This window comes from Triturus cristatus, chromosome 3_1, assembly GCF_964204655.1.
Source record: "Triturus cristatus chromosome 3_1, aTriCri1.1, whole genome shotgun sequence".
Lineage (NCBI taxonomy): Eukaryota > Metazoa > Chordata > Amphibia > Caudata > Salamandridae > Triturus > Triturus cristatus.
The window spans coordinates 15,988,801-16,007,556 of record NC_140583.1 but is presented as its reverse complement, the minus strand read 5'-3'; the positions used below and the strand labels follow the sequence as shown (position 1 = coordinate 16,007,556).

Sequence of the window (18,756 nt, the reverse complement as noted above, 5' to 3'; positions counted from 1 at the left end):
GGGCCACGTGACAGTAGCCACCACAGGAAACATAGTTCACCGTCATGGTCCTCTTCCTCTGCACATTCCTCCAAGAGGGACTATTCTCCCACCTTAACGGACAGTCCACCCTCTAGAATATCTCCTATGGATGACATTAATACCTTTCACGAAGTGCTCGCGAGGGGAGCTCATAAGATGAATATTGAGTTGCCCACTCCTCAAACATCATCTTCATGCATCTTTGAGACTGTGCACCAAAGAACGGCAGTAAGGCCTCTGCTACCTTTGGTTTCCAGGACTCTTGCAACCGGTCATGGATACCTTCCTCACTCCAGCATCTCTCAAAACAGCTGCAGCGAGGATCTTAGATAAGTATAGACCTCCAGAGCAAGACCCTCTATTCCTGAGAGCGGATCCTCCTCCTGATTCTGTCATCACTGCTGCTGCAAAGAAGACTCTCACAGTAGCCTCTTCTTCAATGGTGCCTCCGGACAAAGAGAGTAGAGCACAGGACTCTTGGGGAAGAAAGGTTTGTGGCACCGCAGCTTCATCCCCAAAGGTACCCAGCGCTTCAGCACATCATAGGGCCCTGCGGGATACCTTAGAATGCTTCAAAGACAAGCTACCTGAGGAAGATTGCTGAGATTTTGAAGAAATTCTTCAGGAGAGGGGTCTGGTGGCTAATCAGTTCATCGGCGCGTCAGCAGATGGGGTATCTTTAGCTGCACACTCTTACTCACACGGCATCTGTGCGAGAAGGTCATCCTGGTTACTTCTCACTGTCTTGAAACTGGAAACCCAACAACGCATTCTAAATCTTCCTATTTGTGGGAACTCTTTCTTTGGTCTTCGCACGGATGAACAGATGGCCAGATCTGGACACTCTAAAAGCGGTAGGTCTGGAGAAGAAAAAGAAATTCCATTGGCGATACAGATCTTATGACCTCAGGCCCTTTCATCAGAGGGTTCAAACCCCTCAATGGTCTCAGAGGCAGCAACACCAGACCAAAACGCACTACCAGGGTCGTCGTCCCTCCCACGGTAGAGGTACCCCTCACCAATCCTCTTTAACTTCCAAGAATGCAAAATAATGAGCAGCCGTTCCCCCTGTCGCTGTCACCCACTCCAGTGAGGGGAAGTATCGTCTACCATGTGGAAGAATAGCGCAGCATCACAAGGATCAATGGGTACTGTATATACTGCAAAATGTTTCCGTCATCTACCCCAGGCAATTCCTCCAGTAAAATCAGCGTGTCCGCAGCTGTCACTGGTAAAGCAAGAAGTAGCCACTCTCTTGCAAAAATCTGCAATAGAGTGAAGGGGTCTACTCAAGGTAATTCCAATTACGAAAGAAAGTTCTCAAAGTAGAATCCAGACCCATATTAGACCTTTGTATTCTAAACAAATCCATTTGAAGAGAAAAATGTGTTTGTTGGCTCTCCATCAAATATATCCTCATCTCCAGCAAGGAGACTGGATGTGTTTGATAGATCTTCAGGATGTGTATTTTCATGTACCAGTCACCGTACGCCACCGGAGGTTTCTGCGTTTTCATGGTAGGGACCAAACACTACCAGTTCAAAGTTCTTCCGTTTGGATTGAAGTCGACCCCTTGAGTGTTTACCGAATGCATGGCTATAGTAGAGGCTGCTCTGTGTCGCCAGGGACTTTTCATTTATCCGTACCTTGACGATTGGCTCCTAAAAAGTTCATCTCCTCAGTTTGTAAGAGACCTTTATCAGATCTGCCTAGTATTGCGACAGTGGCTGGGCCTTCAGGTCACTTTGAAGAAATGAGTTCATCAACCTACTCAAAGGATACACTATCTGGGTGCTACTATAGACTCCAGCACGAGAAGAGTGTATCCTTCTGATCTGTATCACTCTGAAGTGCACTCAACTTCCTCACTCGGTCCGACAGGTTGCCTCACTTCTGGGGTCGATGGCATCTTGCACCTTCCTAGTCCCCAATTCCAGACTGAGGATGCAACCCCTGCAGCAAGATCTGGAGGACAAATGGGATCAGAAAAAAGCTTGATGGGACGACAGGATTCTACTCTCCCAAGCTGCAAATTCATCCATCTCATGGTGGGCTCATTGGAGAAATCTTCTGGTGGGGATTCCCTTCCATCAAACCCCTCCAACACAATCTCTGATCAAGGACACCTCCCTTCAGGGTTGGGGGGTTCACATGGGCTCTCTCCACACTCCAGGTTTGTGGTTGATCAAGGAACAAGCGTACCACATCAATATGCGGAGCTATTGGCAGTGCATCTAGCCCTCAAAGCCTTCTATCTCTCCATCCAGACCAGCTCCATATTGGGCCAGACAGACAACACAACCACTATGTACTATCTGAACAAGCAGGGAGGGACGCGCTCACGCCCTCTCTCTTTGGAGGCTCAGGCAATTTGGCATTGGCTCCTAGCCAGTCAATTTTTAATCACGGCAGTCCATCTGCCAGGAGATCAAAACGGTCAGGCAGATTCCCTAAGTCGCCACTTCGAAGATCAACAAGACTGGGTTCTGCACGACAAGGTGGTGGTGGACATCTTCCAAGAATTGGGGTCATCCAAACATTGACCTCTTGGCAGACGACACAAACAAAAAATACCAAGACTTTGCGTCAAGGAATTACCGGTCAGGGTCGAAAGGGAATGCTGTTTTGATCAATTGGTCAGGGGACATCTTGGATGCTTTTCCTCCTCTTCCTCTCATCCCGAGGGTAATAACCAAACTTTTTCACTCCAGAGCGAGGATGATTCTGATAGCACCAGACTGGCCCCGACAGTGGTAGTACCCACACCTTCTACATCTCTCGGAGCGTCAACACAATGAGGCTTCCATGCAGGCCGGACCTGCTGTCCAAGCTGAACAGGAGAATCCATCACCCCAACCTTCCCTCGCTGAACTTAGCTGCATGGCTCGTGAGGTCCTCCATTACGGCCATCTAGGACTTCCTCAGGACTGCATGAACATCTTGAGAGAGTCTAGAAGGCCTTCTACAAGGCATTCTTATGCGTTTAAATGGAAATAATTCTACATGTGGTGTGTGCAAAAGGGCAGGAGAAGGTAATCCTTCCATACTTCCTACACTTGGCCAAGTCAGGTTTAAAATTTGCCTCCATTAAAGTACATCTTGCTGCCATTACAGCATACAGGAAGTCACCTTTCCCAACGATCTTTCTTCCAACTTCAGGTGGTTAAAGATTTTTTACAAGGGCTAAAGGCTTGAGGCAGGTCAGGGGTCGCCGGATCTCAGGTCAGGATCGCCGGGGGGACCTCCTTGTGGTGTTTGTTCACTCAAACACAGGCTGGGCTCGGCGGGTGCAGAGTGTGCTGGATTCGCGGTTTCTGGCTAGCACCAGAAGCTGCTGTTTAAACACGTCCAGCGTTCACGGAAGAAACACGTGGAAAATGAATGCAGGCAGGTCCTCTGGGGTTTTTGAGGTTGCTGGCCGCTGGACACGCCGTGGTTTCGCAGGAGCAGGTTCGAGGGGAGACAGGCCTGTAGGGCTTGATCCAAGTCAGTGGGCGTCGTCCTCTTGTTAGCTCTGCACGGCTTCTCATCCTTCTTTTCTTGTGGTTGCTGGATCTGAGGAAGGAAGGTTTAGGCTGCCCCTAAATACTAAATTAGGGGTGTTACAGGTAGGTAAAGGGCAGGGACCAATGGGTCCCTTCCCTGGGGTGGGTACACCCCCTATCCCTCTACTCTCCAGTGGGAGGGGGCAGGAGCCTGTCCCTGGTTGGCTGGGTCCCCCATCCTCAAGATGGCGGGGACTCGAGGTTGTGCTTAACCTCGCCTCCCCCCACCTTAGGGGTGGAGTTGGCAGAGGTGGGCACACCTCTTTTCCTCACTTGTTTTTCCTGCCGGTTCTCCTGCCCAAAGTGGGGGGTAGAACCAGTGGGGATCAGTTGCTGAAAGCAGCAAATGGTCTGGAGAGGCTCACAAAGGCGGCATGCCTTTATATCTTCCCCTTCGTGAACCCTGCCCATCCTTGGGGAGGAGGCTTGGCACCTCGTCCCAGGATGTGCATTGTTTCAGGCCCCCGAGAGCAGCAGACTCTAGTCCCAGGGGTCCAGAAACATGTCTGGTGGTGGCAGCCTGCGCAGCCACTCAGTCAGTTCACTAGTAGTTGGTCGTTTTACAGGGGGCATCTCTAAGGTGCCCTCTGTGGTGCATTTTACATTACATCCCACACTGGCATCAGTGTGGGTTTAATGTGCTGAGAAGTTTGATTCCAAACTTCCCAGTCTTCAGTGTAGCCATTATGGTGCTGTGGAGTTCATAATGACAACCTCCCAGCACCATATACTCATAATGGCAGCACTGCACTTACAGGGCCTAGGAATGGACTTAGACACTGTAGCCCATGGTACCATTTACCAGGGGCTGACATGTGGCCAGAGATGCCAATTGGATTTTGTTTTGGGGAAAGAACACAGGCCCTGGGGTCCTGATTGGCAGGGCCCCAGAGCACATGAAGTCAAAGAGCATCAGTAGTCTGGCAACACAAAACAAGCATTGGCACAGGCAATAGATCTCGCCTTTGGGACCTTATAAGTGTTTAGCCTTATGCAACAGTTGATGTTGTTGCACCAAGGATATTGTGCTGCATAACTAAATACTTATAAGGTCCCAAAGGCGAGACCTATTGGCTATGCCAATGCTTGGTCTAATCTAATCGAACATGGTTGATTTATTGCAAATACGAATATTTTTTATTGCATGTAGCTTGGACCTCTGTTAAATCCTCTAGTAGCCAGAGTAATGTGTATCATATGCATTCTTCACACTTAAGTGGCTATATGAGCAGGGCCACTGAAATTATGAGGCAGGGGAGAGACAAATCATACAGCAGCGTTGAGGAAATTATGCAACAATAAAAGGCATTATGTGGAATATTTTGTGATTGTTTTTCTTCTCTATTTTGTCATTGTTGCACTATCTGCGCATTAGTTGCACCTCACTAGCACCAGTTTTACATCGAAATATAATAATAAACTACAGAAAGTTGACTAGTCAACCTTTCCAGAGGTCCTTCCGCTGCGCAGCACCATGTTTTGCTGCGTTTTTCCTAAGTTTTGAACCATTTGAGCTAGGATTACATTTTTTGTTTTGTTAAAATCTGCAGATTATGTGGCAGATGATGGATTATGTGGCAAATCTGTAGTTATGTGAAAATCGCCACACAAGTGCTTAATTCCAGTGGTCATGTATGTAGACAAGCCACAAACCATATAACGCAAGATCTGCATGTCTATCTTGCAATCACAACCATATGTCCGCTAGGTAAAGCCTAGTAAGTAATTTACGTTGACCATACCTTGGCCCGCTAAACTGCTGATAAAGTATTAAATAATGAATGATCAACTTTCGATACCAAAATAGTCAGTCGTAGGCCTGTCAGTGCAAGGAACGCTTAATTTATCATTGCTTCTAATGATAGCTATAGTCATACATTGACTAGTACGGTAACAAGAAGTAAACGCTGATTTTTCTACAACTCTCATAAAACTCGCCGGATGTTTATATAAACGGGCACTAGTTTCATATATTGGAGTGTGTTCTAAAGTCACAGGAAGAGCCAGGCCCTTCTAAGGCCCACTCTTAATAGTGATCCCACGCTTTTTCCAGGGATAGGACTGCATTAAAGCAGTGCATTTAACGGCTCTGATGCCAACCACCGCCTGCAATGTTAATCATAGAAAACTCAGGCGTTTGCTTTGCCTAAAGCTATCCTTTAAATTACGTGTCTAAAGATTAAATAATTGGGTGGATTTCATAAAATGTGCTTCGGTCCACATGCAATTTACAAAACAGCCACCGCAGTTGAATTATGTAAAAATATGCGTTTTTGCAAATGTCAACTAAAGTTTGATGACCCGGCATACAAAATATGGGGGATTCACACAAATGAACACAAATTATGCCCCAGAGACTGTGGATAGAAATTGTACAGCTGCCACCTCACGCAAAGTGCAGATTGTAATTAGGGGAGTTCTATAATTTAAGATTGCATGTAGTCCTTAGGCAAAAAGTGAGAGTTACCAAGGAGGAGCATGGCATGGAGATAAACATGGTATGGGGAGGGGCATGGGAAGGAGCATGGCATGAGAGAACCACGGCATGGGGAGAAGCATGGCATGGGGAGGAGCTCAGCATGGGGGAGGAGCTCGGATTGATTGAGGAGCTTGGCATGGGGAAGAGCTTGGCATGTCATGGGGAAGAGCTTGGCATGGCATGGGGAAGAGCTTGGCATGGGGAAGAGCTTGGCATGGGGGAGGAGCATGGGATAGAGTAGAACCAGGGATGGAGAGACAGACAGTCCGACAGTCCGATATAGAGACGGAGGAAGGGACGGGGAGGGAGAGGCATCAGTCAAGAGAAACTCTTGATCTAATTCTTTGAACACACTTTGTCAAACTGCATGTCTCTGAAGACCAGCTTGGCTAACCGACCATAACCCCCGCTGTTCCCTGTAGCGCCTTTACATTCTGCGAATAAAGCACTGTGAACATTGCGCGTCATGTCGGATTGCATCCCCACTGTGGCTTGCTCCCCACCTTATTTTGCTGCACTGCACGATCATTAGAAGTAAATGCAATTAACTTCCGTCAGAGGCCCACCAGCCATTCCCTAACAGAACATAACAAATAGCCTTATTTGTGATAACATGCGACATGAAGGGATTCACTGAACAAAAATAACCAACGTCTTCGGAATTACAAACTGCTCAATGAAGAGAGTTTTAATGAAGTACTGTACATGATACACAATGCTATGTCATTAATCTAATGTAAGTTCTTTGGTAGGACCAGGAGATGTGTCAGCGTGGAACAGACAGCGCAGTTTACAGTTGTATAAATGCGAAGTTTTGACGATGGATGGACGCTGCAGAGCAACAGAACGTGCGCTGAACAGATCTGAGCATCACAATATAACATAGGGAGTGTATGGGCAATTCACACAGGCTGGAACAGGAAGCCATGGTCACACAAGCGCTAAGACAACGAACACCAGAGAAAGCTATCAAAGAAACGCATTTAACAAGCATTGGCCGCGCGGCTCACTGAGAACATCAAAGCGGCCGAAAGGGGAGAAAGGAGGGGTGAGTGCAAGCTGAGGTGACAAGAAGGGAGGGGGGGAATGCCAGCAGCAGAGGATCCTGATCAAAGTTGGTGAAAAGGGAGGAGGAAAAGGGAGGAGGGAGTGCGAGCAGCAGCTGTGCATGTGCACGCCATCGTGCAGTCAAGCATCAGGCCTGACAAATCATGTGGGTAGCACTTTGAAAACCCGTATACTAAATGCTCTCCGATCAGCGCATGCGCGCTGGCTCAGCGAGACCTAAAAAGGGGGGAGTTTTTACTGCAACAGAAACCCACTTTCTCACAGACGCTGCAACACCTCATATGGAAAACTGCCTTCCTGGTGGCAATCTCTTCAGCTCATAGGGTGAGCGAGATTCAGGCCCTCTGCTGAAAAGAACTATACACAGTTTTCAACAACAACAGAGTAGTGATGAGGACCCACCCATCACTCTTACGGAAGGTGGTGTTAGATTTTCATGTTAACTAGCCCATTTCACTGCCTACTTTCTTTCCCAATACCTCCACCGCAGCTGAAAGGTCTCTACACTCGTTAAACTTGAAAAGAGTCTTGAAGTTCTGCCTAGACAAGCCCAATGCTATTAAGAAGTCCGAGCACTTGTTTGTAAACTACGGTTCCATTAGAACGGGTTTCTCAGTCTCCAAACGTTCCATGTACCAGACTGGCTTACTAGTTGTCAAATAAACCTCTTATGGCTACTCCCAAGGCTCAATCCACACGGGGGCACGCGGCTACTATAGCTTTTTTACACAATGTACCCATTGCTGAGACCTGCAAAGCAGCCACGTGGAGGTCGGTACATACATATACGAGACACTATTGTCTTGATTCGGATACAAGAGCAGACAGACACTCAAGTAGGCCAGGCCTCCTTGAGAAATTTGTTCCGTTGCTGAGGTTAGCTGGTATTGATTCTTTTCATTTGCCCTCAGGTGTAGAGGATGGGCTTACTATTCGATTCAGTGCTTGTGACTATTGATGGAGAACCCCTGGTAGAGAAGGAAAAGTTACCTACCTGCAATCCTTGTTCTTTTCCAGGGGTATCCTCATTAAAGTCATAAGCAACCCACCCTTCGCCCTGGACAAATTATCAATGAATCATTCATTCTTTGTGCCCTGACCTTTGGGTCTCCACAAAGAACAACTGACCTGTCACCCCTGAGGCTGCCTTAAAGGCACGGTGCCAGGTCTGCTCTTCCAATTGCTTTCATTTTCTATGCTGTTAAGATTCCAATGCAGCCTATGGGCTAACAATGCCTGCTGTGTGATACGACGATTCATTCAACAGCGTTCAGGGGTCTCCTTGCCCTCCTGTTTTGTTTTGTCTTTTGATGCTACAGCGGTTTATCAGAGCATTGGTTAGCCTTATTTTATTGGGTGCTGCATTGGAGTGTGGAAAAATATTATATATGTCTAGAGCTGCTATATATATGTTTTTATATATATTTTTGTATCTATTCCGGTGTCCCCGCGGATGTCGGAATATTCAGTGCTTATGACTTTGATGAGGATACCTCTGGAAGAGAACCAGGATTACAGGTAAGTAACGTATCCTTTTCGAAAGACTTGTTCCAGAATACCACGTTTTTATTTCTTCAAAGACTCTCTGCTTGCCAGCAGCGTCTTGGAAAATACTGAGGAAATGTCTTTTCAAGTGATGTATTAAATGTGGTGAGAGACACATTCAGAACATGGTGCATGATACTGTAATATTTGCCTACGCTTTCCGTAAAGACTCCGAAGGACAGAGACAGGTGCTGGGCGTTGGCTGGAGGAGCGGGGTTAGACCTGGGCCTTCCAGTCCTGCGCATTCTAAACATTTAAAGAGGGCTTTAGAGATTCCATAGGTACCAAAAAAAGCTTTCCGGACACACTTGTTGTGCAAAGCATGGACTCTTATTCTGCCTTAACCCCTTGCATGCCCGCCCCTTTCCCCGCCCAGTGCCGCGCCTTGCATTAGCGGGCGGAGTTCATGACGAGCTGGACTCGTCATGGGCACAGCGCCACCGCAGCCCATGACGAGTCCAGCTCGTCATGGGCACTGAAGGGGTTAAAGGTCCAGACTACTGCTCACCAGCAAAATGAAGGGCTGAAGCACAACAAAATGAAGAAAAGGTGCAAAAAGACAATGCGGGTTCTTCTTCCTCTCACAGGGTTCCTCAGAAACCTGCCGGCTCACATTGACACTCCCAAAAGACTATTTTGTTGAAAAAGGCTGTAGGGCCTGTTTTTGCCGTTCTTTTGAATGTGGAACTGCGCAATATGATCCTAGCATTTATTGTAATTCTCTGAAGAGCTCTACTGAAAGTAAGACACAACAACGAGTACCTTTATCTTAGGAAAATTGTTTCATGGCGTTTCTTTATAACGGGGTCTCTCCCAGGGCTTTGACTTTCTCTTCAGCCGCAGCACCTCTGTTTTATGCTCCTAAATGCTGTCTGTTTTTCTGGAGTTATTCATTGGTTCCAGGCAGCCAGTTGGAAATGAGCAGGGCTTGCACTTTGTCTGTGTACAGCCTGCTCTCACCTGTAGTTGGTTTCTCCTCATTTTGTCTCAGGTTCATGCAAGCAGTTTGTTAAAGAATGTTGGCCAACATAAGGATTACATGCTTTTCCTGTTCCGTGTCTCTGCTTGCGAGATAGCAAGGAACGCTTCTATGCCCCCTTGTGTTTTCTTTTGTTGTTCTTTGAGATCTGGTCAGGGTGGTCTCTAGCTTCCGTTTTCATATGCCCATGCCATGGCAGATTGTGCACTGCACACTGCCTTTTTTTTCTTAATCTGCTGCTTTTTGATCTGTAGCTGGCACCAGAGATCTTGGCATAAGGATCTGGGCTGTGTTTCTCCCATGGACATGTGTGGTCTGCTGCTCTTACACGTCAGCCTGTTGCTCAGTCCAGTGTCTGGTATACAGATTAGATTTATATGTTTCTGTCTCTTGTGCCCTCTTGATCTAGGCTGATAAGGGGACTGATTCAGTTGGGCCATCAAACAATTCACACGAGTACGAGGCACTAGGACTGCATTTGTCCTAGCACAATCTTGCAAAATTCCGTTGTTCTTTGAAGTTGTTCCCATTTGCAGTTTCATTGACTCATGCTTCTCTTTGGAGCACAAATCAGTGTTTGACATTTGCTTTGTCTTCTGCTGCTGCTCCTGAGTTTTCATGGCTTGATGAAACTCTAGAATGAAGAATAAGAAATATGACCGTACACGATTAGTAGCTTTTCAAAAGTGTGACTTCCCCATCTGGTCATCCTGTCTCCCAAACCCTCAGAATGTAAGTGAACTCATGTAATAGCGATGTGCGATTGATAGTTGAAGTGTGTGAAGTCATGTGATGGGCTTAGATCTTGCTAGAAGTGCATGCACCATCTCATCCACGTAATGGGTACTTTGGGCTTGCTCAGGGCATCCTAATTCACGTATTTGATGGTAATTTAATCCCCTGCTGGTTCTCTCTGCACATTTCTTTTTGCGGTCTTTGCTCAGCGGATTTTCTCCTCTTCCAGGTGAATAAGAATGACATCCGGAAGAAGGTTCGCCGTCTTATGGGGAAATGTCACATTGGGCTGGTCCAGAGTCAACAGATCAACGAACTGTTGGATAAGGTGGCAGAACTGGTAAGTTACTAATGCGGAGGATGGGAGAGTGCAATAGATAGAGTCATAGGGACAAGAAGGAGAGTCCGATGCTATCCCGGCTCTTTGGAGTTTAGACACAGCACAAGCATCAAAAATGCCTTCTGCCCAGTCTTACGAGGCGTTTTCTTTATATCACATGAAATGTCTATTCTGAGTCACCCTTCATAGAGGATGAGCATACAGCGTGTCTGTAGTGGGAATAAAGCACCCTGCTGTGTTGGTAGAAGGTGCCCAAACCCCACTGTCCCCTCCAGTTCAAGAGGTGAGAGGTGATGATGTAGATGCCTTAGTCTTGCATTACAATGAACCAAACATGTTTTCTCTACAGAATGGCCATGAACTATCTATCCGACCGAGTGGCAGTCGGCACATAAAGAAGCAGACGTTTGTGGTGCACGCGGGAACAGACACAACAGGGGGCATCCTTTTCATGGAGGTAAGACCAAGGCTCTGGATGTGGTGAAACACGTGAATTAGGAAGGCAGAGATGATGTTCTGCAAAAGTGCCAGATCTATGCTGTGAGCCTTGACATATGTTAGATCACCAGTGCTTTTCCCACAGTTGTCAATCAGCCAATCACTTATAATGCACGGCAAATCACCTGTGAGGGTCTCAAGGGGCTGGGGTTGTCTGCTGCTGCGAGGTGATATGTTCATTCGAACAACCAGATCTTGAGTTCTTTCCTGAATTGCTGTAGTGATGAGGCTGCCCTGAGGTGCAGGGAAAAGTTGTTCCAAGCTTTGGTCGCCAGGTGTGAGAAGGCATGCCCCTCCACTGTTGTTTGGTTGGATTCAGGGGTTGATGATGAGGTAGGCAGATCATAGATGTGTGGTCTGTTGGTGGAAGGTCATGCATTTGTTGATGTCTGCTGGTCCTTCTCTGCGTGGTTCAGCATCTTGAACTGGCATCACGTCTGGATCAGAAGCCAGTGTGGCTTCTTAAGGTGGGGTGTGATGCGAGTCCATCTGGAGAGGTTGAGGATGAGTCTTGTAGCTGACAGTAAGACCTCTTGTGAATCCTCCATGTTAAAACTTCAACGGTGCCTGCGCTAGTGATAGTCAAGCTCCCTTATCAGCGGTGCTTTCAAAGTCACTTTCCTCAGCAGAAGGAAGAGTTCTGACATGAAGGAGGACGGCAGGCATAACGTTTGCATAGTTTGCCATGAAGTCTTAGAACTAGTCTATACAACTCCAGGGAAGACCGCACAATATTAGCTTTTGAAGAGGACATTCTCTTACTTCAATGACACCATCACAAGTCCATATTCATCTTTGTTGCACAGAGCTGCAGCTAAGGCAACAACAGGACTGTAAACTTTCTTTATTCATTTAGTCTTGTTGATCAAGGAACTTAAAATCCTACAGAATGACATTCGTTCATTTCACAGTGCTTGTACTCGCAAATCCTTCTTATCAGGGAGTGATGTACAGTGTTCTTCTTCATCATGTACTTACACTAGACTCTTTGATTCACAACCAAGCCCTTTCTTGTGGCCCTAGAGCTGTAGCGGTGTCCTGTGTACTCTTGTACTCAAACTGAATGGCCAGCTACCCGTGTTTAGCACTTGACTCTCTCAGAATAGCGAGGTGAAGCGCTCAAGGCTTACCCCAAGAGGCAATGTGCATTTAATAACTCAGACTCCTAATGTTGATCCCAGGCAGCAGCTTGTGTAGGTAGGTATGTTTTTTCACTCCACCGACCCAGCGTAAGGCTGCACCTACCTTTCCAGACTTACCTTTACTCTACAGGGAGAACAGGAGCCATGCAGTAGTGAATCTCATTAGATGTATTGTGAACACACAGAAACCTTAAAAAAAGGAAAGAAAGACTGAGTTCTTGAAAAGGATTTGATAATAATGTACCTTATAAAGACTTCAAAATATATACCACAATCTATAATTCATTGTGTAGGAAGGTGGAATCTGACTGCATGATTACCCCCACTTTTTTCCTGGTGTTTTGCTGGTTTGCAACTTAGTTTGACTGGGGTCCTGCTAATCAGGACCCCAGTCTATCTGCTTTCTCCCTAAACTGGTTGTTCATGTACTTTAGGTACCCTCCAGATTGGATTCTGGAGTACCCTTATAAGTCCCTAGTATATAGTATACTATATACCCAGGGCATAGGTACCCCAGAGGCCTCTCAGGGGCTTCAGCATGGATTATGCCACCCCTGGGAGACCATTCAAAATGACACCACAGATCTGCTACAGCAGCCTGTGTAAGGAGGTGCATGCACCCCTTACTTAGATAAATGTTCACTATATCTATCCTATATCACTGCACATATAAACCTATCAGTCACCCCTATGGCAGGCCTTATCAATCCTAAAGGCAGGGTGCTGGGTTTTATGTGAGAAGGTTCACCTGCATGAGCAAAGCCCCTCTGCAGCTTTCGGAACCTCTATTCCGGAGTGGTTTGTGATGCAGCCAACCATATACTCTTAAGTGCATTATAACCTCGCGGTAAATGCTAACTTTAAAACGGCTGCATGGAAACATGTTGTGTTTGTTGTCAAACGCCTTGGAATCATATCTCCCCGCCAGTAACTGGCTGGGGAGGTATGATTCCACCCTACTAGAGGGGGAAATATGATAGCACCGGTACTCCCGGTACCAACTTCACAGACCCTGGCATCACAAAATGGATGCTGCCAGCCACATACACGAGTCAGCCCTCCTGCTGCTGGACGAAACTCTGGCAAGGGAGGCTGGACAATAGATTTCCTGTCACAGGGAGGTGTGACCACCTCCCAGACAGGCTTTACTGTATTGGGGCTGGGTGGGTACACTCCAAGAGTGCTTTCATGTCTGCACTGGGGGCACATTTGGTGTCCCTATGCATAGTCCATCTCAAACCGGTTACAGGGGCTATCAGACCCTGCTCTGGTGCGAAACTGGACAAAGGACATGGGTGTAGCCACCCCTCTGTCCTGACCCTCTCATAGGTGGGTCCCCAGAGTTTTTCCCACCCCATCCTTGGGTATAAAGTAGGAACCCCTGGCTACAGGATTTTAGATTTACCTGGACGAAACTCTGCTACAGAAACCAATTACTTCAACTATCTACACTATGTTGGATGACTGAAGAACCTCCCTTGGAGTAAAAGAGTTACTTCCCTGCAAGGCAGGCACCAAAGACGCATCTGACCAGTTTGCATCCACGCAGCTCCTGACGGACTCCGAAGATTTTGCAACACAGGAGGTGGGTTCTTAAGCTTCCCCGAGGCCGACCAGTGCTCTCAGCAAACCTGAGACCCGCAGCCCTAGTGGGGACCGTGCAACCGATACCCCTGGACACCGAGCAAATTTGCAGCAGCATATGCTTTTTGGCGATCCCTGAGGCTGTGCTTTGGGTTACTTGTAGTCCAGACCCCGAGCAGTGATTCCACCGAAGATTACTGGCCTACACTCCACGTGTGTTCCGTGGGCTGGTATTTAGTGATTCCTCCCGAGGTTCCTTCGCGATTCCTGGTCCGTCGACCTGTGGGTCCCTGAGAAGGGTACTTTAAGTTTCAGTGGGCTTTCCTGGTTGTTCCAGACGTTCCCTGACTCTCCATTGCTTGGGGAGTCCACAGGACCTTGCTGGTCCACACCGAAGCCTATTTTCTCTGAACTTGTGGGTTGCAGTTGCCAAGGCTTGTTGATCTCCAATCCGGACACTGACCCCCAGCACTCAACATCCTTCGTGGGACAGCTCGCCTGCGGTTTTGGTCGTCATTGACGTCTCCTGGTCCCCGTGGCTGCAGAGTCAAGCTTCATCTCTTCGCACCTGAAACAGCCAACATCGGTGGGCATTCGTCTATCGTGCCCCTGGTCATTGGCAAGTGACCCAGACTCTGTCCCCTCTCCTTTCAGGTTCTTCTCAGCTCCGATCCAGGCTTGAATCAAACCGGACACTTTTCCTCATCACGGCAGCAGCACTTCGCAGCATCACGCCATTGAAAACAACGACGAATCCCGACACCATTTGACACTTATGCACCCGGCTTCCCTGGGTGAGGTAACACGAGTACTTCGGTGCTGCCCTTAGCACCTTCTAAGTTTAAAAGGGTTCGCTCAAAGTCTTCTCCTAAGTGTCCTTAAGCTTTAAAATTCCAACCTCGACTTTCCCATAGGATTTTACAGAGCTCGCGGCTGTGTTCTCACATTGCACACGTCCCTCGTGGATCTCCTGTATCACTACCTTGGGTGGTTCCTTGGGGTCCCAGCGATTCTACGTGCTCTAGGCACCGTGTCTAGTCAAGTTGTGGTTGCTATACCACTTTCTTAATATATGGTTTGGTCCCCCCCTGGGGCCCTCTGTGTATTGTGCTAGTTACTGTTGTTTTAGTACTTTAATATTGTGCGCTTTGTGCTCTAATCTCGCAAAGAGGTTAGTAGAGAGTGCTTAGTAATAAATACATATATTTTATATATATCTTGTGTGGTTCTCCTTTCATTTAGTCATTCAAGAGGTTATAATCTGGTAAACCAAGTTGCTTTACAGTCCTTCAAGACTTAGCCTGAAGGCTGCTCTCCATAGCTACCACTAGGATAGCTTTCAATAAAGGTTGTCTTTAACCTATTCACCATAAGGGGTTGTTTGGACTGATACAAGGTGCCCACTATAACTAGTGGACAGCATATACCAGGCAAACTTCTCACATATTGGAATATCAAAATGTCATACTGGCAAATGTGAGGAGGGAAAAAGGAAGGAGGCAGGCTTTTATTGACAATATGTAGGAGGCTGGCTTAGTATATGGTGCACACTTATTTACACTAATCCAGACAACCCTTATGGTGATTTTAGTGGTCTTTGATAACCATAGAAAGCTCTCTAAGTGGTAGCTGTAGAGAGCAGCCTTCAGGCTAATCTTGAAGGACTGTAAAGCAGCTTGTTTTACCAACTTTAATCAGTAGTGTAGGTTAGATGAGAAGAAACCACAGTGTTTGTAAACATAGGTCTTATTTATTGCTCACACTACCACTAACACATTGTTATATCCCCTACCCGGAGTTATCAACAAAATAGGCAAGGATACTTTGCGGTGATCAGGTAAGTAGCACAAATATACATTGGTCTCCAGGGGAGACAAACCATATATTAAGGAAGTGGCATGCGAACTGCAACGGAGAATGGGACTTGGACCAGAAGCTCACTGAAGCAAGAGAAGACCCTCCGAAGGACCCACAGGCCGAAGGCACAGGAGTCACCAGAGGACCCCAAGCAGCTCAGCAAAGATGCGGTGAGAGCGCTGATCTTCAAGGGATGAGGTGCTGGAGCTTCTTGTAGCCCAAAGATCTCTGGAGTGCAGAGCCAACAAGCCTTAGCAACGGCAAGTCGACGCGGTGCACAAGAATTTGGTCCCAGCTGCCTTGACAAGGAATGCTGTCCACAAAATTGCTGAGAAGACAGGCCAGACCTCTATGGAGCTGCAGAAACACTACCTGTGTTGCTGAGCCTCTGGTAGTCCGTAGGATGACAGGAGCAGCAGACCAGTCACCTGCATTGCGGTGCCTGCAGATGCAGGAGACTGGCTCCTTCACTCCAGCGGAGAATTCTCCAGGTGTTCTTGATGCTCACAGGTCTTTTAAAGAACCTGAACGAAGCACAGACACTGACAACGAAGAAGACTTGTAGAACAGCGAGACAAGGAGCAGCAGGAGTCGTCGTTAGTGCAGTCTCCGTTCCTGGCAAAGTCCAAGTGTCCAGACGATTGAAGAGGGATGTAGTTTCAGGGTTGAGGCTTGTCCCACAACTAATCTGAGGACTCATGCACAGGGGAACCCTTAAGTACCCTTAGGGAAGGGTTGTAACAACTCCAGGGTCCCTCCCAGAGAAGGGGCTGGACAGATGGGGGAATACTCCTATGTCCTTTGTCCAGTTGTGCGCCAGAGTGGGAACCAAGGTTTCCTGAACTGGTTCCAACTTGAGTTTACAAGGAGGGCATCAGCCCCATACACTAAGCCCTGTCTGGGAGGTGGTCACACCTCCCTGTGACAGGAAACCTATTGTCCTACCTTCCCCTGCTCGAGCTTCGCTCAGCAGCAGGAAGGCAGAATCGTGTCTGTGGTCGGCAGCAGCACTAGCTTGCTGGCAGACCCTGAAAAGCTGTTACCGGGAGTACAGGAGGGGGGGTGCCCCAAGGAATCCTCCCCAGCACATGGGATCATGCTTCCAACACTGGAATCGGTGTTGGGGTATGATTCCAACATGTTTGATACCAAACATGACCAGATTACGTGCAGCTACTATATAGTTAGACATCTTGTAATGACTGATGCCCACTATATGTATATAAATGACTGACCACACTTACAAAGCCTGGAGACTGGGGATTGTAGAGGTGTCCTGATCATGCAGGGCACCTTTCCACTTATAACCAATCACCCTGCCCTTAGGACTGAAGAGCCTGCACCATCTCGCACAGGCTGCAATGGCAGGCCTGTAGTCACAGTTTAAGTGGACTCCCATGGGTGGCACAAATCATGCTGCGGCCCAATGGAGACCCCTTGTGTACTTATGCCCTGGGTAGCTCAGTACCATATACTAGGGACTTACAAGGGTACACCAGTACCCAGTTGTGGAGGTACAGAAGTACTTACCATGTCAATTTAGGTGGAAAGCACAGTGACTGGGGTCCTAATTAGTAGGATTGCAGCAAACTAGGTCCAAACACACTGACACCAGGCAAGAAGTGCGGGTAACCATAAAAACAGATTCTACGTTCCTACACAATATATAATGGTCTATTAGACAGAGAGATGGGCATCCGGGGAGACAGGGCCGTGATAAAACATGGACAGGGGCCTCTGGCTGATGAAGATCTGAAGCTTATCTATAAATATGAAGGCAGGGCAAAGAGTTGGCATCTATCATAGACTTGGCAAGAATAACACAAATTGAGTCCTGGATATGCCAATTTCAGGAGGCAACTATGTAGTTTTGCCCCATATATTTTAAAGTTAGTATATACTTAAGAAAGATGGGAGGAACTTGACAAATCATCTATTTTCAAATGGATTTCATATAAAGAGAAATAGGTTATTTATGAGAATAGGTGTTAGCTTGAGTGGACACAACAATGTTAGGCACAGAAGAATTTGTTTTGGTTTGTAAGATTTCTCGTATTTTACTATCCTTCATATCTTATCATGAAAGTTTTTAAATAAATGTAGTTGCTTTGGGAAACGTTATGATGCAAGCAGATACTGGAGTATAGTTTATCGACTCATTCATCAAAAATAGTTTATTTGGCTCTACTGAGCCATAAGTCACAGCTAACAGAAGACCGATCCAATATAATAAATGGTAAAAGGAAGATAAAAACATTATTAATATCACTAAAATCAAATATAAACAATCCTAGTTTTTGGGATTAACACCCACTATTTAGATCGCAGCTTCAAAGCACTTGAAATATAGTTTAAAACAGCAAAAATAATAGTTTAATTGCCTGACCTGTGCAAATGGGTAAAAGCAGCGGCCTGAGATCCAGCATCTGGTGCTCGTAGTACCGGCCGAAGGAACTGCCTTCTTACTGCAGTGTAAAATGTGCCAAATACCAGAAATTGCTTGGTGCTTTCTCTGCAGGGGCTTCACAATGACAGGGAGAGAGGGATGAAAACCATATGCCTTATACAGGAAAGACCAACAGAAAGTGTATGTTTTTGAGGCGAAATCTTATAAGCAGAAACTTGTCTTTCATTTGCAATTATCTGTAAATAAAGTGCAGGACATGCAGTTAGTTCGCAGAGGAGGTTTTCTATCCCATCATATCAGGTCTCTGGCCACGCCGTTTGAGTATATTGTTTAAAGATCACTTTAGTTTGGCTTGGAGGGATAGTAGCTAAACTGTGTGGATTATGAAAGAAAACTGGAATACCTGGCTGTTAAAACTTCTTTTAAATATATTTAAGGCATGGGATGTCAAAATAGGTATCCTAATTCATACATTCCTTTAAAATGGTTCTACAAAACTGGGCTTCTGGATTTTTCCATATTCTGTGCCATAATAGTAATGGCTGTAGGTGAACAT

The 18,756-nt window shown here is 46.7% G+C and overlaps 1 protein-coding gene across 23 annotated transcripts in view; it reads left to right on the top strand.

Moving 5' to 3' along the window:
• The window catches only part of MADD (MAP kinase activating death domain), a 987,832-nt gene that overhangs the window by 638,094 nt on the left and 330,982 nt on the right, over window positions 1–18,756 (top strand). For all 23 annotated transcript variants that reach the window (XM_085646575.1, XM_085646564.1, XM_085646561.1 and 20 more), the window contains 2 exons: window positions 10,602–10,712; window positions 11,062–11,169. In XM_085646575.1, the coding sequence (XP_085502701.1) occupies window positions 10,602–10,712; window positions 11,062–11,169 (219 nt within the window). The remainder of the gene's footprint in view (window positions 1–10,601; window positions 10,713–11,061; window positions 11,170–18,756) is intronic.